The sequence below is a fragment of the Stegodyphus dumicola genome, chromosome 4 (assembly GCF_044657685.1).
Source record: "Stegodyphus dumicola isolate Sdum_Otavi_A_Nest chromosome 4, ASM4465768v1".
Taxonomy (NCBI): Eukaryota; Metazoa; Arthropoda; class Arachnida; order Araneae; family Eresidae; genus Stegodyphus; species Stegodyphus dumicola.
Window position 1 is genome coordinate 131,195,546 of NC_140771.1, and position 25,045 is coordinate 131,220,590.

General features: G+C 31.2%; 1 protein-coding gene across 4 annotated transcripts in view; it reads left to right on the top strand.

The window, feature by feature from the left end:
* The window catches only part of LOC118204935 (DNA-dependent protein kinase catalytic subunit-like), a 601,004-nt gene that overhangs the window by 421,900 nt on the left and 154,059 nt on the right, over positions 1-25,045 (top strand). For 3 of the 4 annotated variants that reach the window (XM_085815460.1, XM_085815458.1, XM_085815461.1), the window contains 5 exons: positions 12,923-12,991; positions 14,245-14,355; positions 14,459-14,584; positions 23,165-23,263; positions 23,531-23,636. In XM_085815460.1, the coding sequence (XP_085671586.1) occupies positions 12,923-12,991; positions 14,245-14,355; positions 14,459-14,584; positions 23,165-23,263; positions 23,531-23,636 (511 nt within the window). The remainder of the gene's footprint in view (positions 1-12,922; positions 12,992-14,244; positions 14,356-14,458; positions 14,585-23,164; positions 23,264-23,530; positions 23,637-25,045) is intronic. The other variant, XM_085815459.1, reaches the window with a different exon arrangement.

Below are 25,045 nucleotides of genomic sequence, written 5' to 3' on the forward strand. Positions count from 1 at the left end.
TTAAATTATTAAACTCACAATCTTCATCAGTGGTACTGTCTTCTGATTCGATTTGATTTACAGGTTCGGATGTCATTTCTATCAAATCTTTGTCAACTTCTTCTTTTGCTAATAAATCTTGAACGTCCCCAATAACCATGTTCACAAAACTTCACCTGTGATTGCTTTAGCAAGTTCTAATATGCCTCCAATTTCATTTTCTGATGATTAACGTTTTCTATTTCAACCAAAGAAGGCCATATCTTCTTCTAACATGCATTTAACATTGATGCTTTCTGTTCTTTCAGCGACAAAGACACGATCTCGATTCAGTTCATGATTGAAAATGTCTTCCAAGCTTCCGGTACATTAATAGATTTTGAATCGGTTATGTCTAAAATCTACTGTAATGCTCTTCTTATATAATATGTTTTAAAAGTATAAATAATACCTTGATCCAATGGTTGCAATAACGAACAATGTTAGGTGGTAGAAACAGTATTTTGACATTGATTGAAATCTTGTGCGTGACATGGAGCATTATCTAATAGTAATAATTATCAAAGCTCAAATTATTGAAGCTCAAATTTTTCAGCCTTAAGTAACATTCAGCATCTGGCACAAAACAATTTAAAAACCAATCTTTAATTATATTCCCAGCTACCCAAGCTCTTGGAATTGCTTTCCAATATACCAGTAAGGTGTTTTTATTTACGCCTTTACGTGCACGAGGATTTAAAGATCTATAAACTAACAATGGTTTTGTCAAAGTCATACTGCGCAAATATAGCATTAGGCAATTTTTAGACGTCTTAAATCAGGATGCAGTTTATATATATATAAAGGTTCTACTGGGCATTTTTGTTCCACCAAAGCCCAGTTTTGTTGGCATCGAAAACTTGAACTGCTGTGTCTTCTATAATATTTTGGAATTTTTCATGAAACGTCCTGGCAGCTTCATTATCAGCTGATGCAGTTTCTCCTTGAATTCTTACGCTATGAATTGCAAAGCGCTTTTTGAAATTTTCGAACCAACCTTTACTTATCAGAAAATCTGGGTTGACAGAGGGTTTTCCATGTTCTTCGAGGTGCTTGAAAATTTTGAGTGCTTTTTGTTTAATGATATTACCATCCAATGAAATTCTTTTTTGACAGCTACCATCAATTCAGATGCTGAGTTTTGCAGATGTCGAATATCATGCAGCAACTGCCTTTTTTTATTTCTTTTTCATTTTTCTTAATAGTCCGGACTATTTCTTCATTCCAATTAAAATTTTTTCCAATGTTAGATGCCTTTCCTCCTTTTAAAAGATGGTCCAAGATTTGTATCTGTATTTCTAAAGAAAAGAATTTTCTCAATTCTCAATTCTTTTCTTCTTAATCAGTCATGTTTGGGGACTGAATGTCGCAAAGACAAAAAACTTATTCTTTAACATTATAAATATCATGACTGGATAAAAATGGTTATGTTCTTCGAACAGTTCCTATAATATGGGGTCAGTAATAAAAAATTCCATTTATAACACTAAGGAATTTGTCAAAATTAAAATAAAAATTTCTTGGCAGTTTTCATAAACAGTCAACTGAAAACAATGCATATAATAATATTCTCCACAACCTGGCTATGGATTCCAGACATATTTATTTGGATTTCAGACTGCCGACCAGCAGCGTGAGACACTTGTTTTCAGGCCATGGAGACGAGGATTCAAATTTTAGAAGGTGAATGTGCAGGTTCTGCATTTTAGAGCAATTATTGTGACCTCAAGTTGTTCATCTTCTGCGAAAGTGAGGTTTCTTCATTGTTATCTGGGGGAATTTGTTCATACGGGTCATCTGAAGACATTTGTTTGTCTGAGGACATTTGTTCTTATAGCTACCGGATCTTGGCAGACAATTGGCAGGACTTACGAAACAAAGATTTTTATGTGTTAAATTACTATATGGGTGCTTTGCACAATATGGAAAAACTTTGCGCAGAGTTCGTTAAATTTCTTCGGATTGCTTGGGCAATTTTCATATTGCGTTACAGCAAAACCGTGCTATAGGAAAACCATGTTGTAAGAGGGTTCTCGCAATTTATGAATTGTGTTATAGCGAAACCATGTTTATATAATGCCCTGTTGTGGGAGGGCTACCTGTAGTTTAACCTTTTGTTTCTTGCATACTTGTTCTATGTTTGGATGTATACTGTTAAGAAGCACTGCTCTTTTCTTGCGAAGACTAGAGTGTGAAGTCCATATGTAGGATAGCTGGTAATAATTTTTTTTAAATATCAGTCTGTGGAGAAAAAGGTGATTGGCGATTACCATATGTAATTTCCTTTTCTGAGGTCTTGAAATGTGATGTACAAAGTTAATATGAACTTTTATTTATTTATTCTTTGAAAATCTAAGAAAACAACAAAGGCAGGCTTTGAGGATTAGAGATTGAGAAATGCTAGATTAACTGCAGTTCATGGGCTTTTGACAGCAAATGAAAGATTTTTAAGTTCTCCATCTTCTGTTTCTGATTTTGATCAGCTTTGAAACATTATTAGAGCTTAGTTTGTTACTTCAGAGGCTTTTAGAATTGAGTTTTCTGCTGGTATATTTATTGAAAAAATAATTTTATGTTAGGATAAACACTAGAAGTAACTGAAATCCAAATAAATATGTCTGGAATTCATAGCCAGGTTGTGGAGAATATTATTATATGCATTGTTTTCAGTTGACTGTTTATGAAAACTGCCAAGAAATTTTTATTTTAATTTTCACAAATTCCTTAGTGTTATAAATGGAATTTTTTATTACTGACCCCATATTATAGGAACCATTCGAAGAACATAACCATTTTTATCCAGTCATGATATTTATTGTCACTATATTACCTTTTTATTTAGAATATTTTATTTTCTCTTTTATCATCTAGATATCATCATATTAAATGGAAGATTTTGAAAGCAGATTGAAAGGAAGAATAATAAAATTTTAGCTACTAAATGTTTATTTATTCTTTGGGTTTTTGTTTCTGAAGAAGGAAAACCTGAATTTGAATGCCTTTGAAATTGATAGCACTCTGTTCCAAATCTTTGTCGATCTAAGTTTACTTTTTCACCTAATTTTAATAAATGCTATTTAAGTACACCCTTTCATGACCATATCTAACAAGCTTGCCACTCAGAACATTGATGTGATGTTTACAGTAACCTGCATTTTAATAATTTTGAGAGTTGTAACAGACTAGCTTTTAAAGGAAAACAATAAAATAGTCTAAATGAGCTGTAGATGTTGCAGTTATGGTCTCATTATTTCATATTGTTGTAAATTATAAGCAGTATATTGAAACATAATTTCCCAACTATAAATGTGCACTTAATACCACACGTTTATCTTCAGTCTGTCTATCACAAGAACCATAGAAATGAGCCTTAATGTATTTTTTGTAATTGTTTTGAAGAATTGCTTTCAAGATTGCCATCTTAGCACACTTAATGATGAACTGATATTTATTATTTTTATTTTAGCATTTTAGTTTTAAGTAAAATACTTGCTGCCACACTGCTGGTACATCCAATTTCCAAAACTTAACATTCAATGCAGTTTCTTTATTCTTTGAATGATGTTTGGTTATTTTTCTTTATTTCAAAATTTTCTTATTATTTATTGCTTCTGTTTTAATAGTGACTAAAAATTAAAATTTATAAGTGTTGTTCAGAGGCCCATATTTAGAGTAAAGAAGCCATCGATTTAGGACAGCACACTTTATGTACACGAATAATGAATAAAAAGATCACACAGCATATATTGTCTCACCATCTTCGTACGCTCGAATAACGGATGTGTCAGGAGAAGAGATAGCTGCGGCAGCGTAATTAATATGCATGCGCGTAAGAAAAAATGTTTGTTCGCCTCTACCCAACACACCCCTCCTGCGAGCAACATTTTTTCAATACAAAAATGAAATACAACAATTCATAACACATTAGATTAAGAAATTAAGGAAATTATTTTCAATGTATACATTAATTTTTCTTCACTGACACTCTTAGTAAGAAAATCTGCAATCATATTATCAGTTTGTAAATATTCCAACTTAATGACATTGTCCTTTATTAAGTCTTTCATAAAATAGAAACGTAAGTTCATGTGTCTGGATTTCGTCGAAGATCTGGCAGAGTTGATCCACTGGATAGCTGCTTGACTGTCTGTATTGAAAACCATTCAAAAATTGTTTACATTTTAATTCTTATAATAAATTTACAGTGTAAATAATATCCTTACAAATTTCAGAAATAGAAAATAATTCTGCTTAACAAGTAGACAGACTAACACTTCTTTGCTTATGACATTACCAAGAAATCAATGAGTCACCTACTAAAATAGTACCACCAGAAAATGACTTACCATTTTCTGCATTTCTCCAGCTAGCATCAGCATATGCATTTAAAACTCCAAAGTCATTGCTATAGAAAAGTTTTTTATTTTTTGTACCTTTTAAATACCTTAATACCCTTTTAGCCAAAAGATAATGCCTTTTTTCTGGTACATGATTAAATTGTGACGAATAAGTGGTTACAAATGATATATCAGGATGCATTCTATTCGCTAAATATAAAAGTTACCCAATTAATTCATGATATAAAGTTGTATCGATCTTTTCATTTGTACATGAAAAACCTTTATCTACCCCTTTATCGATTGGCATTTTTACTGCTTTACAATTTTTTAAATTGTGTTTAGTCAATAAGGATTCAATATATTCAGTTTGAGACAAACATATACCATTTTCAAGTTCTTCTATTAGCATTTCCAAAAATTTTGAATTAGTATTTTCATGCAACTCAAATACATTTTTAATTTTAAAAACAGTATTTTCAAGTATTTCTTTATTACAGTCAAAAGTCGTTAATCCGGACTCGTTGGGACTTCGGCGATTCTGGATTATCAATTTTTCCGAATTATCGATTTTTCCGGATTATCGATTTTTTTCGGATTATAGATCATCAGTTTAAATCTGGTAAGATGCATGCAGAAATTATAAAATTAAAAATATAAAACCGTAATTTATGAAATAAAGAACAATTATGATCTAAAGGGTATCAAAATTTACAAAAAGAAAAAGCTTAATATTTATTTGTTTACTTTATTAAGCATTTTTTTCAATCTAAATTGTTTAAGTTGCTTCATTTCATGTGATAATACTTTCTCTTTAATTCTGTTAAACAGACATAATTTCTTGTTTAATTATAAAGTTCCTCTGTTCAAGTCCTATAATTGCTGTGTCGAGAATACCGACTAATTTGTCAATCTAAATTTTTTCATTTTCAATAACCGCTGTGTCACTTTCTTCACAATCGGAAGCAAATTATAATGACGAGGAACACTTGATTTAAATCATATCAAAGACGGAGTACATCGAGATGAAATACTACATTTAGTAAGGAATTATAAGCCAAATAAAATAAAAATATCTGTCCTGAAGATAAGGATAGTGGTGACAGATCAACTTCCAATTCATAGCGCGCCGCGTCGCCCCCCCCAGAGCAGCGTGAAATTGTTAAACAGATTTCGTAATGGTTAGAGAAACAAAGGATATGCCTTTATCCATTTTTTGCAGCAATTCCACTTTTTGTTTAATGAACTTCGAAACATACTTTCACTTTGTAGATCCTTTACATATTAGTAAATATATATTGGAAATTCTATTTGACATAATCGAAAGTTCAAGCTTACTTTTATAAAATTGTTCTAACAGTCTGCAAAAAATAATAAGATGGATCCAATTCGAAGATTAAGGAACAACGCAATCTACAACATTAACTGAATTAGATAATTTTAGCTTAGCTTGTACCGTCTGTTATACATTAAATGCACATGTGTAAACGTATTATGCGCATGCGCACACACATATTCGCAGCCGTAAAGGTCTTATGCACACGTGTAAACGCCTATGCGCATGCGTCAATGTGATGCATGCACAGAAAGTTTGTAGCTTTGAGGTCCGGATTATAGATCATTCCAGATTATGAGTGTCCGAATTAATGACTTTTGACTGTATTACAAAATACAGCTAAATCATCAACATACAAACACAATATAAAAGTGTATTTGGTATCATTATAAATGAATATACAATTATCATATGCTAATTTTACAAGTCCAAGTTTTTCTAATTCAGTTTTTATTTTCATATACCAATTTCTACCTGATTGAGGCAATCCATAAATACTTTTCTTTAATTTACATGTTTTTCCTTCTTCAATCAGTTTTTCATAACCAGGTAAAGGAGTCATATACACATCCTCATTTAAGTCACTATACAAGTATGCTGTTTTTACATCATAAAATTTAACAATCAAATTTAATTTAGCTGAAAGTGCAAACAATAATCTAAAACATTCAATGTTTACATCTGGTGAATATGATTCGGTATAATCCTTATTTTTTATTTGATTAAACCCAGGGGCTACTAATCACGCTTTATATTTTACTTCCCCAGAGTCTCCTTCCCTCAAAGTATACACCCACTTACTTTTTACTAATTTTGTTTTTTCAGGCCTTTCTACTATTTCCCACACTTCGTGTTTATGTAATGAATCTAATTCATTTTCCATCGTGGATTTTCAGTCATACCAATTAGCTTTTTTTTTTTTTTGCTTCTGAAAAATCATTTGGAATATTACCGATTATATTTGACGATAGTTGTTTTGATTTGAGCCTCTGAGATCATCTTAATGGTATTTCATTTCTATATTTATTACTTTTTTCATAGCTATCAGATGTTTGAATTTTATTCCCCCCATCATCACCTCCGCTACAACGGCTCAGGTTGGTGATTTCGAAATTCAATGAGACAGCATATTCGCTTGCTTGAGTATTTTCTGTAAGAACCAATTCGAGGTGTGGTTTTTCACATTTTGTTTTTAGATCTACTTCATTTTCCTTCCACGAAATTCCTTTTAATTCTTCAATATCCCAAGTTTCTGTGGTTTCATTTTCCCCCATATAATTACTACCTTTTAAAGATTCGTTAAATTTAACCGACCGTTCTTCATTTATTTTATTACTTGCTATATCATAAACATGATATCCTTTTCTTTCTCTAGCATATCCTAACATTATCCCTCTTTTTCCTGGTATATCAAATTTGTTTCGCATTACTTTCGGAATGTGAAAGTTTGCTACGCATCCAAACTTTTTTAGATATTTTAATTTGGGTTTCTTACCAGTCCAAATTTCTAAAGAAATTTTTTCTTTTCCTTTCCGTGGTGTTAAATTTGATACTCGAATACTAAAATTAGTTGCTTCTGCCCAGAATTTTACCGGAAGCTCACTCTCATGTAGTAATGTCCTAGCTCTTTCCAAAAGAACTCTGTTTGCCCGTTTAGCTTTCCCATTACTTTCACTGTTATATGGAATTGTTTTTTCATGAAAAATACCAGAATTAGCAAGATAATTATCTAATTGTTCATTTACAAATTCTAAACCTTTGTCTGTTCTCAAACATTTAATTCTTTTACCAGTTAAATTTTCAGATTTAACTTTAAATTTAGAAAATGCATCAAATACTTTGTTTTTACTTTTAAGAAAATAAGTAAAATACATTCCAAATTCTTGGATTATAGTTTTTATTTCTCCTTGATAAGAATGCCTCAGCTTTGGTTCCATCAGGTCATTTTCCATTTGTTGAACTGCGTATAGACTCTTACTCATGGAGTATTTTGAGTACTTCATCAATTGTGTTTTTCATGCTGAGTTTTTACAATTTCCTTAATTCGAGAGAATTTTCCACAAAGTCCACGGACTGTGTAAAACACCAATTCCCGAGGAGATACTTCTCTATTCCTAGCGATTGGCACTTAGTGGCTATTTCTCTCACTCTTGAGATATAATCATTAGCCGACTCATGCAACTTCATTTCTAAATTTTTTAACTCATTACCGGCATCTATTTTTTGATCTTCGGCTTGTCCCGTAAATGTTGATTTTATTTTTTCCCAAAGAATTTTTACATTCTCTTCTGTGGAAAACTGAAGCGCCTGTTGATCCGATAGTGAAAGTTTTATATACGCTACGGCTTCAGTGTTTTTCTCATTCCACAATCTTTTATCTTTCTCGTTTTAAGTTTTCTGGTTTTACAGTCGAAATTGCTGAATCAAGTCTTTTTAATGATAAGGCAGCTTTAATTTTCAGTGCCCAAATAAAACAGTTCTTGCCAGTTAATTTGGGAACATTTCACTTCTCCATTTCTGCCTTTCATTAAGATAGTTTCGGTTTCGACTGGGTATTTTATATCCAATTCTTCTTGATATAACCACGCTCTGCTACCATTTGTTGTTCAGAGGCCCATATTTAGAGTAACGAAGCCATCAATTTAGGACAACACACTTTATTTACACAAATAATGAATAAAAAGATCACACAGCAAGTCATATTGAACATCACACAGCATATATCATCTCACCATCTTTTTACACTCGAATGACGGATGTGTCGAGAGAAGAGACAGCTGCGCCAGCATAATTAATATGCATGTGCATAAGAAAAAAATTTGCTCGCCTCTACCCAACAATAAGGAATAATAAATTTATGTAAAAATTGAATAAATTTTTATGGAATTAATTTTCTTATACCTTAGGTTAAGAAAAAATCAAAAGCTGGTCATATTAATGGGGTAGGGAAGTGCAGAAGTTGAGCTAAAATTAAAACTATTATCATAATTGTGAAGCATGATTCTCATTTTTAAGTATTATGTACATTTTTAAAGACACTTACAAGTAACCAAGTAAAATATTTAAATAAAAACTAAATTAAAGGTTTTTAAATTATTCAGCATACATTTTATATTTAAAATATGCTTTACATATGTATTCATTGTGCAAAACTTAGTTATATAGTTGCAGTTAGCTTTGCTGCAATAATGTTAATTTTATCTTATTACTTTTTATAATAAAATGAAACATTTTAAATTTTTGCTCAAGCTTAAAAATTCATTTTTACATAAAGCGATCTACAGCCAAGAACACAATAATGGAAGATGAAGGACAAGGAAGACATACAATGTTTCTTTATTATGCACAAGTGCGATATCACCTCTGTCAAAGACTTATTGTTGAGCAATTTTGTTATTCTTTCATTATTGTCGCAAAGGAAATACTACATTTGGAAATATCATCCATGAAGTTCTCACCAGACACAACTTCAGTGTTTCTTCTCTCTGGTCTTCTAATATTTCAGAGATTTGGTTTGGTTTCTCTGATGTGGCAAAGCATGCAAGGGCTGTCTGACTAAAAGAAAGGATGCCTCTGTGAAGAACTTTCTAAAGGAAGCTGGCTCTAATCACATTCCATATGGGATAAAAGCACAAAAATTTGCATGCAGCCAACCTGTTTGCTGGGGTTTGAGATTAAAATTATCAGAATTCCGGCTTACTTGGTTTAGTAATCTTATCCTGTCTTACAAAAAGTAGTTTAGCGTTAAATGTGTTCACCTGTGTACTGTCTGAAAAGTCATTTAACTATGGTTGGATTTAGTTTATAATGAATCATAATTGCTGTGTCAGTCTGAATCATTAGCTAATCCATTAACTGTTTCAGAGGTCCATCCATGTCTAGGTAAGAATTTTCAAATTTTTCCACGTGGCTGCAGTGCACTTGCCATTCTTCAGAAGTTACTCCATCTATAGTTCGGTGCTATAAACTTTTAACATTTTCTAAGCTTTAACATTTTCTAAGTGGTATCTCTTTCTCTAATAGGTCTTTAACTGATGACCAAATATATTGCATTTGTAGTGATAAGGAGATAGCCACACAACATGATGGCCCTTTTCTTTTATAATGCTGTCAGTTTTATAAATCAATTTATTAAGTTGTTTGTGTTCTGTCATGCTGAGTAGTTCTGCTTTCCACATTTTGGCTCACAGCATGTCTACTTCTTCATTAGCCAATTCACCACTGTTTACTTTATAGCATATTTTGTGAGTGTTGGATCTTCAACTTTTGTGTGATATGGAGCATTGTCCATGCATATCCCATGTTAGGCTCATAAATTTGGTATAGGTTTTTCCAATACCTGTTTCTCAAAATTTGGCAATTCTTGCTTTAAATCCCAAAGTATGCCATGCAGGCAATATTTTTTCTTGTTAGATAACTTTCAGTTTATGTTTTGTCCATTAAACAATGTGGCATACACTTTCATTGAGTGTCCTCATTTCTGTTAAGTAATTATTTCTCTAAAATAAATTATTAGGTTTTTCGATGAGAATTTTTCATTTGTTAATGCTGTTATACTAGTGAAAATTCATTGAATTTTTTTTTACAGGTAGTCTGTTTTTTCCCTCAATACAGGCACTAATTTCTGTACAGATAGCTCTTTTTCAGTTTGATATAAATGTCTTATATTGTCTGCTATTTAACACATTTATCAAAATTATTTCTTTCCAGTTTCAGTCAGTCAGCCTTTTTCTTTTTTTAGGTGTACTTAGTTCACCCATTGTCGATTCTTCTTTCCTTATTTTTTTAAAATTGTATACTGAGGTACTCCAGATGCTTGAGGAGCTTCAAATCTTGAGAGAGAAGAACTTCTAAAGAGTTTGTGCTGAAACTTGAAAAGTAAAATTCAGTGACACTGTACACAATCTGACATGCCCAAGGTTGTAAAGGTTTACTTTTCTTAAACTGAAGGGGTATTTTTTAAACCTGGTGATTATCAAAGTACTATAAAAACAAGGATAAATAGTAATAAAATTTAACAAACAGCAATATGAAAGAAATACAATGAGAGCAAAAAGAATTTAAAATAATATCAAGCTGTAGAGAGAAGATGCATGTAACTGGAATGAAGCTCAATGATAAACTTGCTCTTACCCATGGCCAACATGTGCCAGAAACAAAATAACAGTAAGTGATTAACTTAGCTTATCCATGCGGGAAATATACAAGCCCTATTGCTAGAGTTGCCATCACCACTTAGCCATAATGGCAAGAGCTGTTCTCCTGATAGACAGACAGTATACTTAGAAACATTTTTAGATATAGGGTATAAGCCAAGCATATGCTAGTGAGTTAAGATCTAATCTCTTTTACACCAGTTGCAGATTTTTTTTAAATAAAAATTTGTTTAATCATTTTAAACAGGAAATGTTAAGGCTGTTTAATATGTAGAATAATTTGAACATTTCAAATGTATAATTTGTGTTAGACTATCTATGACTGTATGTATCATTCATTTATTGAGAAGATAACAGTCTGCTCACTGCAGTCTGGAGACTAAATATGAATTTTAGAACAGTTGTTCTCAAAGTATGATAAAAGCCCTCTGAGTGGCATCGTTTTTGGGTCTGCTCCTAAAGAACTGTATTTAAACAGCATTTATTAGCTTAATTTGTGTAATTACTTATTTTTGTCTGTTTTCATATACTTCCATTCATAAGATGATATATATATCACTAAAAAAAGCAAGATATCAAAATACTTTTACTATAAGCTAATATATACCAAATGGCAAAAAAAATCTCATACCTGGATAAAAGGGGTTAAAAAGTACAGCAAGTATTACAAAATATTAAATTTGATATACTGGACTTCAGCATGAACTGGACATTTCTACTGATGTCAGGAAACTGTGTTAAACAGTGATAGATACAATGATGACTGATAATATCTCATCTTTTTTTTACTGCGTTTTTAAACTGACCAAAAAAGAAAGAAAAATTTTGTGAATATTTCATAAGGGATTCATTTTCCAATTATCTACCTTCCAAACTGGTCAGAGCTCCTCAGTAGCAGGCTGTACTAAAGTCTTTGAAATTAGTTATGTTTGAGATATTTTTATTAATATGTTGCCTTATTGATTAGAAATATTCTAAATAATTTACTAGCTGGTCATAAGATTTTTAAAACTTGTCAAGTTTTTTAATAGTGGTGATGGGAATGATGTATCTTGTAGATATATTAGATCTTTTAGTCATTACTAAGTGATACAATATAAGTTTGAAAAAGCAATGCTCTGGAATATATATTATTTCCAGCAAATGATAGTTTCATCGTCAAGTTCAGATATATGTGCAATAAATATCTGCTTTTGACACTATAAGGATTTCATACTTGTTATTTGTCTGTATCTGTGGTGACTAAAAGAGGATTTAAATGCTAATAGATAATTTTATTTTAGTGTATGAATGTAAAAAGCAAGCTTTAAAATTTTTATTTGTTTTAAATAGTCAAACTATTTGTATCTATTTAAATGTGTGAAAAAAAATTTAACAAATACAATGCAGTTTCTAAATGTTTCCTCATATTGTTGAAATAAATGAGCAAAGCAAATGTTTTGTTAGACTCCATACATTTTCTAATAGTTTTTTTAATTTTGTAATTAACCATTAGTTTAAGATAATTTAAATTATGATAATACTGGTAAAAAGAAGGGAAAAAAAACCTATCTTACGTTATTACAATTTTATAACAAGCAGTGATTTTATGATATTTGTTATTTATAATTTCTGAACATTATGCCACTCTTTATGTAATGAATTATTGTATTTCAAGCAATTGTTTTTATATTACAAAAGACAAATAAATGAAGTATACATTTAGTAGCACTTAAAAGATAAAGGCATATCTGCACTTTTAAATTAATCTACAAACTTTAATTTTAGTTAAAATGCTTGTTGCTGTAGCAGCTGTAAACTTCGCTAACTTTTAGCTCTAAAAAATCTTTTATTTCGTTATGATGCAATTTTTATCGAATTTCTATAGCAGACATTTTTTTTTTGTTCATTTAAGCAAAAATTAAATCTGTATAATAAATTGCACAAATTTGATCAATATTTTCCTCTTTTAGCTGTGTGAACAAGCTTCTGATGAATATGACAAATTTCTATAGCATATATTTTTTGTTCATTTAAGTAAAAATTAAATCTGTATAATAAATTGCACAAATTTGATTAATATTTTCCTCTTTTAGCTGTATCAACAAGCTTCTGATGAATATGACCAAGCTGAAAAAGATTTCTGGGATATATCAGTTTTATCTGTATGTTATTACCGGACTTTTATTTGATTTATTTATTAAGTTTTTTTTTAATCATTCAAATGTGTGAAGAAGTATAAAACTGCATTGTTAAAAAATAATAAAATGCTTGCTTAATTATTCTTTCCTGTTCTTTTTTTTAATATTAAATTTGATATTTTTCTTAATATGAAACTGTTATTCATAACTCTCACAATTAAGAAGTGAAGATGAATCAATCCATTGAGTTTCAAAATATCACTGTGTTTAAAGCTCAACCTATTCTTTTGATCTTTCATTTTCTGGTTTTTCATTGTTCTGATTTCTCTAAAACATCAAGTATATTTCTAATAAAGCTTTTGGAATTAAGATAATGATATCCATGTTATTTCAGGTACATTTGAATAACTGAGGAAAAATTATTTTTGTTAGTGTAACATTTTTCTTCTTCAGTTGCACTACAGCCTATCATAGGCCACAGGCCATCTCAACAAGCTTCCTCCAATGGATCCAATTGGTTGCTACGGTCCGCAACCAATGATTGCATCTGAGATCTGCCTCCACACAGTCTATTCATCTTGTGCGAGGTCTTCTTTTCCTGGTTCCTTCTACATTTGCAAAGGTCATATTTTTAACAGGGTTCAAGCTGTCACATCTAAAAATATGTTTAAGCCTTCTGATACAATTGCATTTGCTGACTCAGACAATAATAGGTTGTTTGTATGCTCTATATATTTCATTGTTAAACAAAATTCTTCATCTATTATTTTCTCTAAATGGGCCATATCTTTTTTCGCAGTATCTTTCTTTCAGAAATTAGAAGTCTTTTACCGTTAGCCTTGTACTAATACAAGGGCTGAAAGCAGTAGCCATTTTATTATGGAAGCACCTAACAGGTGGCCACTGTTGCCTCTTATTTAAAACCATGCCTTCTCTGGCATTGGAACCTGAGCCCATCACTACAGCAGTCAGGTTCATTAACCACTGTAACGGCTGAGTGGTAGTGTAACATTAATAAGATGAAAAATTATTTTCATTAGTGTTATAAATTATAATGAGTTGTCTGAAGAAATAATACTGATAGTGATTGTTATTTTGTTGAAAAATGTTAAACAACTAAACTTTCTAATGAGGGTAACAAATGCCTAAACTATTTCTGTTAAATGAAATGGCCATTTTGACTTTCCCTCATATGTTAATTTAAAATGCATTGTAAATAATATTTCATCAATATAAAGTTTGTTCTATTATTCATCCATATTTTGATATTCATTTAGTGTCTGGATAAATTGGCAAAGTGGGAAAACTTGGAACAAAATGTCATCAGTCGTTTCACTGATCCCAGTGCTCCTGATTTGCAGCAAATTTGGGAAGATTTGTATATGAAGGTACTTTTTATGCTAATTTAGTATTAGAAGAAAATTATGCGTACATTTTAGTTTTCTAACTGCGTACTGATCATTACCTAAAAATAATTCTTTATATTTGTAGGAAAATTATTTGCCGTACTTGATTCGATCTAAAATTAAACAACTGATTGATGGAAAAGGAGATCAGTCATTGCTTACATTTTTTGATGCAGCAAGAGGAGATGAAGAGAAAAGGACTTATTTAGAGGTAAGGATTTAAGTATTTAAATACTGCACTTTTTTTTCCCCTTTTAAACTTTAAGCTAAGACACTCGCCTTCATGTATTTAATTATTTTAAAAAGAAATATTATATATGCTGGGATTATTGCAATTGAGAGTTGTTTATTGTTGGTTAAAGATAGGTTTCTTAGTATTGATTTCAAAACCATAAAGTTTTTCATTTCTGTAGCTTTTCTCATCACATAAGACCTTTATTTCCACATTAGACATATATTGAGAATGTGAAACAGCATGTTCTTAAGTCACTGAGATGCAGTTCTGAAAAGTGATTGAACATATGTACATTTTGCCATAGTTTTACAATAAAAGAATCCCATAGTTTTAATCCAAATAAACTTCTTAAATTATTCTATTCTGTAAAAATGAGTGCCAAATTCCTGCCGGGTACAAAAAGTAACTTTGGCTTATGCAGCTTTTATTTTAATTCTTACAAAATAATTGCATTTTTGCATCAGAAACTAGTTGTTCATCTAAATTTTCCTTCTCAGAATTGGCTACACACATTGTTACAAGCCACAGATTTCGTGGTCTCCTTAAATAAATATTTCAAATAAGCAGAAAGAAACTGGCAATTTATGACAAAAGTACGCTCGATAAATAGCACACAGAGCACAGTAAATAGTTGGAAAGTGCTTTAAGACAATGTGTATATTAAGCAATTCTTCCTTAGTGCATGAAAAATATTGCAAGTTCCTCAAATGCTCCCAGGGAAAACCTTAAATTGCACTTCAGCTAACTGGTAATTCTCACAGCTAATTAAGAACTGATTCTCTAACTCTGAGACTTGTATTTATATATTGTAGCTTGGACTCTGAAAGCTTCTAGGAGAATCAGACATAAAGCTTTAAAAATGTGTTTCCCTGAATCTTATAGAATATCACCAAATTGGTAAGAAAAAATGTCCTCAAGGAATGTTGGGAACAAATTTCCTGACATGCCTTCATGACATATTTTACATTTTTCTTGAGCTGTTTTAACAATTTAAATAATGTTGATGAGTTAAAAGATCTGTAATTCCACATAAGAAGTACACATTTGCATACAAAACATGTAGCCATAAATTTGAATTAACACAATATAAACCATATCATCTAAAAAAGCATACACTGAAATTTTCTCGCTATTTGGAGTTTGTAGGTTTAAAGATGGAGCCATATGCAAAAGATGGCCATTTAAACATTAAACTATGTCATGTCACAAAATAGTTACATTTGCTGTGATATCTACAATCACATAGGAATAAAAGCATCAATTTCACCTTCTGTGAACAGCCTGCGATTTACACCATGAACTGACAATATCCCTACAACACTAACAGTTGACTTTTCTCTCTAACTTTTGCTCTTCTGTGTAGTTTTTCTGTAGTCCTTTATGCATGAGATACTATCTCCATAACTGTTCTACACTGCCGCAAGCCCAGCATTTTACTTTAGTCAACTCTTTGGCATCTTTGAGTCCAGAATTCTTTCATTACCTTGAGTGTTTTTGTTGGCTTTGTCACCTCTCTCAGCATCTTATTTTCTGCTCTATTAACACTTCTTCCAGGACAAAAAGTCTCTTGTCTTTTTGGAGTGCCTTTATATTTCAGGATATCTGATAGCATCCACAAAATGCTGAAGACTCAGTGTGTCTTTAATTTCCTGGCTGCAGTCTGGAGATACCAACTGTGCGGGCTTTTCACTGTCAGTTGCTATTTCTTGAAGGGTCTCTTCGATTAAGCTGCAATCAGTTGTAATCTTTCAGAAATGTTTCTTTTCATGTAAATGTTTTTTTGGCTGGAAGTTTCTGTACGATGTCTGCTGCTTTTCTAGAAGGGGATAGGGGAGCTAGATTTAACCCTTTAGTGATGTGCTTCCACTGATAGGCTTCTGAAATCATTTCAAATTGTATTTTAAATATATTCCATAATCATATGGCAACTACAATCAGTGGTAATATTTCAGAAATGTTTCTCTTGATTGAAGATCTAATGCAATAACATCCGAATATTTTTTGGGTGGAAGTGTCTGCAAGATGTCTGCTGCTTTTCTTCAAAAAAAGGTAGCTATTTTAACACTTTAGTGACAGGGTTCCACTGATTGGTCTGCAGAAATCTTTCATATTGTATTTTGATATGTTCCATAATCATATTGTGACTGCAGTTAATGGTAATCATTGAGAAATTCCTCTTGACTGGAGATATAATGCATTAACTAAGACATTAGCAAAAGAATGTTTTTTGGCTAGAAGTATCTGTAAGATGTCTGCTGCTTTCTTCCCCCCCCCAATAAAAATGTAGCTAGATTTAACACTGTTAATGATTTGGTTCCACTGATTGGTCTGCGAAATAATTTCAGGTTGTATTTTGTATATGTTCCGTAATCATGTAGCAAAACTTAGTGTGGGACACGATAACTAAATTAGAGTGTTGTTCATAGCAAGAGGACCCAGAGTGTTCAAAGCCGGCTCAGCTTTGGCATTGTTTACAGATAAAGACAGTTCTAGAAATTTCGTTTCTAATCATACAATTTCTTTGTTGAGTCTCTGCAGAAATACTGTAGGAAATGTTTATGCTGAACAACATCCTCTATCTCTCTTTCTAATTTTTTCTTCAACAGGAACTACTATCTGTCAACATTCAAAGGTATCCACATGATTGGTTGCAAGCTATGGGTTTGTTGTTATTTTTTCAAGTGAATGCCCCAAATCAGCTAGAAGAAATTTACAATTTATTATAAAAATAAACATAATAAATAGCTGGAAGTAGCTGAAAGAGAATGCAGATATTAAGCAATTCCTTCTTAATGCATGAAACGTATCATAAGTTCCTGAAATCGCTCAAAAGATAAATCTTAAAATATATTTCAACTCATCATTAAATTCCCCAGCTCATTAAGAACTGATCCCCTAGCTCTTGAACCTGTATTTATATATCATAGCTTGGGCTCTGAAAGCTTCAAGAAAAATAAGTTGCAGAACACTTGAAAGTCGAAGTTTGAAGTCTTCGAAAGTGTTTTTTTAATGTAGATGTAACAAATGTTTCATTAAAAGTAAGAAAATTGACATTGCAGTTAAAGCAAGATCAATTTCATTTAAAAAATTAATTCAGCAATCTTCAGTTAATTCTTAATTAGAATAAACAGAAAACAGCTTAAACTAACACTAAAAGAATCATATACTTTCAAATAATTTTAATGAATAGGAAAGATAAAATACCAAGTACTGAATTAAAGCCCTCAACCATTCTAGAATGAATTTCATTTCAGTACTTTTAGGGAATTATGGTAAAGAGCTGTGAAAACACATTGCTATATTAACAAAAAGTTAAAAGAACATTTGGAATGTTTACTAAGTAACATTTTTTGTAATAGAAATAAAACATTTAATGCTATAGTTTTTTATTTTTTAAATATGTAAATATTGAAAAAGAGCTGCTGCAAATCATTTAGATGTGTGGTCAGTTAAAAATCTGGTATCCAGTTTTTTATTTAAACATTTATTTAACAACATTTAAACATTTATTTGTTATCATTCTTTCTGGACCACTAGCGAGAAAAGGAAGACATTTTTTTTTCTTCCTTACAAACACTAGAAGTGGAGAATGTAATATTCAAGAAAAAGAAAGTGTTCAGTAAAAGTGATTTTTCTCTTGATTAACTGACATTCTAGCATGTCAGTTTCACACACTTGCAGGCTAGAGAATCACATTATGGACTATGACGACCATATATTGATCGACATTGTATTGGTGTTGGTCATGACTACCATTTTTCTGACTGACTGAAACCATAAATGAAGCCCCAAAGATGTTTGTTTTGAGAGGGATGTTGCTTATATTTGTTTTCTTGTAGTGGCATAACAGCAGAAAAGCACTAAACTACTTATGTTCAAGCAAGTTAACATAGTAAAATATGTTCTTCCTTAACTTTCTTATTTCAGCCTGCTTATTATTTTTCTCGGGCTATTATTACAAATATCTTATAAAAATTAAAGTTTGAGTTTTATAATATGTCAAAATAGTTTCTAATTCTGGAGCAGGATCTGCAAAGCAAAAGCATATTTTGGTGTCAAGCAAGCCAAAAGTGGTATTGCTACAAAAAAATGTGTAAAAGCATATCATTTCAAAATTATTTGAGGTATATAATATTGGAAAGCCAACATTAAATGACATAGAAAGCAGGAAAAGGAGCATTTTGTGGATTCTGATACTCCACTCTCAATAAATAACAGAAAAATCATTCAATATGCTAAAAGTGATGATCATGACAAAATGACAATTGAATTGGTGAGACCTGTGAGAGCATTACATTGACAAGCCCAATGCTTGTGGCTGAAGCCAAGACATTTCATGAAAAAAATGGACTTAAAAAACTGAGTGCATGTACTCAAAAGGTTGGCTAACTGAATTTTAAAATCACCATGGCATGTAGGAGTTAAAAATTTGAGGCAAAAATGCTTCTGAACATACTGAAGTAGCTTTACAATTTGTTCATTCCCATTAATGAGTTCATCAGCTTTTTAGTAACATAGTATTCCACCCAAATATGGACACCTGGAAACCTGAATTTTAAATTTCAAATTTGATTTACTATCTATTTCCTATTTTGTAAAACTTTCATGAATTTTTAATTAATAAACTCGATGATTTCAAAGTGAGCAGTGGTAATACACTGTACAGAATAAAGTATTTTTATCTCTTCAGTGCATGAGACTGTCTATCGGAAATTCTAAAGATATGCTGTTTTTAAATATTTTTAATCCAAATGCTCTGAAAACGTGCAAGTGAAAAAAATGCTTCTTTGGGCATAATATAAAATCTGAAAGCTTTCAGTCTTTTTTAAAGTACTTTATGTTAGTGCATTCGATATATTTTCACAATGAAACATATGCAGAGTCTAGATCCAACTTCTTGATTTCACTTCAGCATTGATGCCAGCGGGATGAACCATTATTCATTATTTTTTGCTTTCATCACCGCAAAGCTATTAACACACTGCAGCTTGAAAGATGACTCATGCAGGGATGTCTAAACAATTTTTCTTTCTTAAAAAATACTAAAAAAACTTTGATACTTTACTGCTTTGGTATTCCATTACTTTACATACTACTTTGGTGTTTCGTTACTAGATGGAATACCAAAGAACATGGAATCTCATGTTATGTTGAGTATTATGCTTGTCAATGATTACAGACTTAAGCTAATTCCTCTGTGAAATGTTGAGTTGTTGACGAGGAGAAATTTAACAGAAATTTCTTTCCATATTCAAAAATTGATCTTATAAATGATATTCCTATGCTGAAAGTTTTGTTCATTCAGTGGTGTCTGAATTGCAAATAAGGGATTTGTTTTTCAGTTAAGCTCAGGACTTGTGCCAGAGCTTGTATGGCTCACTGGGACAAACTTTAGGAAAAGAAAATTTTTAGAATTGCATTTTAAGAATTTAGAATTTAGAATTTTAAGAAATGCATTAACCAACATAATTAAGGGATGGCAAAATCTTAGAATTTTCAAGAAGGAACAAGAACCCAAAATTTTTAGAAATCTAAGAGGCACTCAACAGCAGAATTTCGGACCAGCAGCACTAGGATGCACTAAACTGCAAATTATCTAGCACATGCCCAAGGTAAGCATTAAGTGTATGTGGGAATTTATTTATTCGTAACTCAGATAACCCTTAAGCGTGTGTAAGAAATAGTCATAAGTATAATAAATAACTAACATAATATAATACAGGCTTAACTATGTTAACATGCAATGGAAAACAAAATTTAGCAAGACAGTGTCTTTAGTCACCAATTTCATTATGCTTCACCAATAGTGTTTAGGGGATGTTAGCTAAGCTATATGTTCTTTGCATTGTGATGACCATAAATTTGAAGATTTTCAGAAATTTCAAACAAAAAGCAAAATTTTATAATTAATACAATTTATGAAGAAGTGGTAATAAATGAAAATAATATTAGATAAGTTTTTAATTTCAGTGATAATGCTCAAATCATCAGTCAACTGTAATGGATGACGAAATCTGTTGTATTGTTCTAAATCCAGAAAATATCCTTACCGTTAGTGAAGAAAGTGAATGTGTAATAAAGAAAGTAAACAAATATAGACCTCTTTTTTTTTTTTAATTCGATTTCCTTAAGGTCATAAATGCTTCATTGTTTGATAATCACTATTTCTTATTTTTGATTTTATAATTTCTACATGCCATCTTACTAGATTTAAACGGGTGATTTGATATAGAGAAAAATCTCATATTTGGAATCACTGAAGTCCCAGTAAGTTTGGATCTTGTGCTTTGTACTTAGTGCTGCCGAGGTAGTATAGTGGTTAGGGTAGCCTGCTGTGGTAACAAAGAGTGTGGATCAAATCCCGGAGAAGGCATGGTTGTCACTGTCCGTTTCTTCATAGGAGGCAACAGTGGCCACTTACAGGTACCTCCACAATAAAATGTCCACCACTTCTGGCCTTAGGAGTGGCCAATGCTGAAAAGGCAAATCCCCACCACTGAGTTTAAAAAACAAAAGGGGGCTTTCTACTTAAAAGAAGCTTTTTTTTTTTTTTTTTTTTCCTGAATTTTTTGAACAATGGCAAGATTATTTAATAAATAAAAAAATATTTTAATATGAAAATCTGCTGCCTGGAGCATTGCAAAGTTGTAGATGTATAGTATAATTGTGATGTGCTGATAGCTTAAAAAATATCTGACATAACAGCAACGAATTTTAAGGTTCCAGGACATTATAAAAAAAAGTTAAGTTTTCCATTTAATGGGAAATTGTGAAGAAATATGGAGAAGTAATAACAAGTGAAAAGGACATAACAGAAGTTTTATTTGCAGTTACAATGTCGCAATCATCAGTCAACTAATGGACAGCAAATAGTCTTAATTCCAGATAATATCGCTACAACAGGAAGCAAATGACATAAAGGTTGTTGAAAATAGAAAGATTTTATTTGCCAGTTTAGAGGGCGTTCTCAACATGACAGTTACTGGATAGGTTCAATAAGTACTTTGCAACTAAGCAAAAAATTTTGTATATTTTTAATGTTAAATAATGAAAAATTTGTATTTATATATGTTCTTTGCATTGTGTAAATAACTAGAACAATAAAATCAGTCTTCACTTACACATGTACAACTCGAAACACAAATTTTTAATTTTTAAACTTTTTCTTATAATTAATTTCATATTTTGGTTGAATTTAATGTAATTTTAATTGACAAACTTCATGACTTAAAAGCAATTTACTACTCCGTGAAGCATAACGCATTTGTGCTTCAAATTTATTTTAAAAACTGAGAGATTGAAAAGGAATGCTTTGCCACTTCCTGAAGTAAAATATTTTTATCTTCCATGTACTAATCTATATCCATTCAGCAAAGCATAAAGTATTTAATTTTTCTTTTAAATTTAATCTTTCTGTTATTAGCAAGGCAGACATCACAGCAAAATCTGCTGTTGAAACGTCTGGCCGCCTGATCCCTTTTAGAGATATCTGTTGTGTCATCAAAGAGAAGATCAGAAATAAATGGCAACAACTTTGGGACATTCAGATTCGTAACAAGTTGAGAAGTGTGAAGCCTAAAATAGAGCATTGGCATACTACTTGCAATCGTAAAGGAGCAAGTTCTTTTGACTCGCCTTAGAATTGGTCACACTAGAGTAACACATAACTACCTTTTGAAAGCTGAAAACGAGCCTGTTTGTGCAAACTGTGATGTTTGTCTCTCAGTCCATCACATTTTAATTGAGTGTCCATATTTTAATAGTCTTCGTGAGAAGTATTTTAATAGCTGCGACCTGCCTCTCGACCGTTTAATCGGAAGACAGGTCAATACCAATTTGTTTGACTACCTGAAAGAAACAGGTTTCTATTATTTAATTTGATTTTTGTCTTGAGATTTTATGTTGTTAGAATTTTAATGAATCAGATATTTTAAGATTTTGTATCTATATTGCATATTTCATTATCTGAATTATAATCAACATTTTCATCCCACCATTTCACTATCTTTTTACTTGCCTCGATTTTAAAAGTGTGCTGTTGCTTTAAACTTTTTTCTTTTATACTTTATATGCTGAAATACAAATCCTGTGTTTGGCGCATATGGCCTATAGAGCTTTTCGTCATAAATCTACCACTACCTTCACTACGACCACATCTGTTATTAGCAAACCAAGCTGTATGAAAGCAATAAGTGTAGTTTTTCATCTCTGTTATTATTAATTACTAACTGACCTGTGAAATTATCTTAACTGATTAAAATTATTATAATTTTTTTCTTTATAGCTATTTTAGGCAGCTGGTAACACAAGCAGCTTGTCAATAAAATTAAAAGGAAAGAGTTACTGCAATAAATGAATAAAAATACTGTATGCTGTATATGATTTGAGAATGAATTCTTTTCTCCATTTAATAAAAGAAAAATTGTTTTGATTGTACTGCTTACATGAGATCATTTTGCAATTTTAATTCTCTTCTTGTTCTCTAAAAATAAGTTATTGGTTTGCTAATTGAATTTCAGATTCCATGCATAATTTTAAAATGCTTTTCGTATTTAGATGCATTTTTCTGAAGAACTAGCTCTTTTGTATTCAGTCCAAGATAAATTTGATATTGCAAGGCATTATGGGTCATTATGTGTAAACCAGTTCTTAAAGGTATTGCTTGATTTCATAATCATTTCAAGTCTTTTTTTTTTTTTTTTTTTCTTATTACTTATAGCAAAGTAACTTTTTAATTTTTGTAATTTAATATTTTATCTTCTAAAACTAAGCATGCGATTGAAAAATTTTATTAGCAATGTTTAATTTTACTGATATGTAGATAATTATTTTGAGAATGGCAAATCAGTCTTATTTTAATTTTATGAAGCATTTTAAAGTGTAAAGCTGATTGCTAATATGTTTATTGAAATTAAATTTTAGGAGTGGCAAAATATAAGTCCTTTAGCTGTTGAAATCCAGCATTTGAATTTACAGAAGTTGGTAAAATTTGTGGAACTTGAGGAATTTCTTAATTTAATGAAACAAGGTAAGAATTTCTATAGTGTTTTTTTTTCTTTCTTTCTTTTCCCCTTTTTTCCTTATTCCTTTTCCACTTTTTTTTTCTTATTATTAGTAAAGTTGAATCTAAAGCAATAAGCAATATCTTCATAATGAATTTTCTTTTTTAGGCTATAGATGGCTGTGTCATCTCAAAAACTTTTCTAGTGCTTAATACTTGCCACATTAGAAATAATATTTCTTTCCAGTGTTACCAATGTTGCATATTAATTTCTTTTCTTTTTTTTTTTTTTTTTAATCTTAAGTGTAAGGATTTTGTCTTCATAATAGAAGAAATAACTTTTTAAATAATATATGCAAGAATTCAAATATTTCAATAAAAAGAAGATTTTTGGGAATTATTTGAGCCTTTTAAGCTTCATTGCAAAACCCTTTTGACACTGTGATGTACTTGTTACCTCCACAACTCTGAACATTCTGAACACCTATCCACTTACAATATGTATATATTGTTGACATGATGAAAGAAGCAACACACTTATTCTGTAGTAAGAAATAAACATTTATTTTGCATTTTTTATACAACATATAGCATTTTTCACTGGGTCAATTGAAACACTTCTATGTTTTTAATATCAACATTAATTTTTTACAACACGTTCAAAAAGAGGCCTTGAATATCTTGACTGCATTTCAGTTGAAAAAAGTTCCCGCAACACCACCATGTGCATCTCTCATCCATTCTTCTCACATTGGTTACCTGATGCCCTTTTCTTTTCAGAATGGGGTGGCTGGCCATGCCAAACTCTCCAGCAGGGCTAGGTCGGGAGCTTTTCAAATCAAGCATATACATGACAGGCACATAATGACATTTAGCATTCCAAGGTCACAGGCACATGTGGTAACTTCATTCTTTTAATGTCAGAAGTGAAGAGGTGAATGCAAACAAAGATAATTTTGCAATCAATTTCATCTGTTTCTTAAAAAATTATCACTGCTTATCTCTTAAAGAGAAAAAAAATTCATTGATGAACTTGTGCTGTCTAATGAAGCATCCAATCATCTTAAATGTGTAAGATTTCTTTAGAATTGTGAGGTGCTGGATGTGATCTTTATATGTATCCTTACCCATTCTACAAGAAAATAATTTTCCAACAAAGATGCATTGATGGAGGTTGTGACCTAATAATAATGATCTGCTTAGTGTATCTCAAGCAAATTTTCTGACATTCAGATCCGTAAAGCATCCCAACCACTCCACATGCTGTATGGTTTTTTTCTTCAAGCATCTGGTTCATGAGGTGCACTGAATAAAGTTGGGTACAGTCATGCGAAGAAAAGGCTGAGTCACTAGTTACAGCAATATAAGGTATAACCAAGGGTTGAAGAATGTTTTCAGTTTACTCTTGAGCTGTCAGGGACATATTGTAAATGATG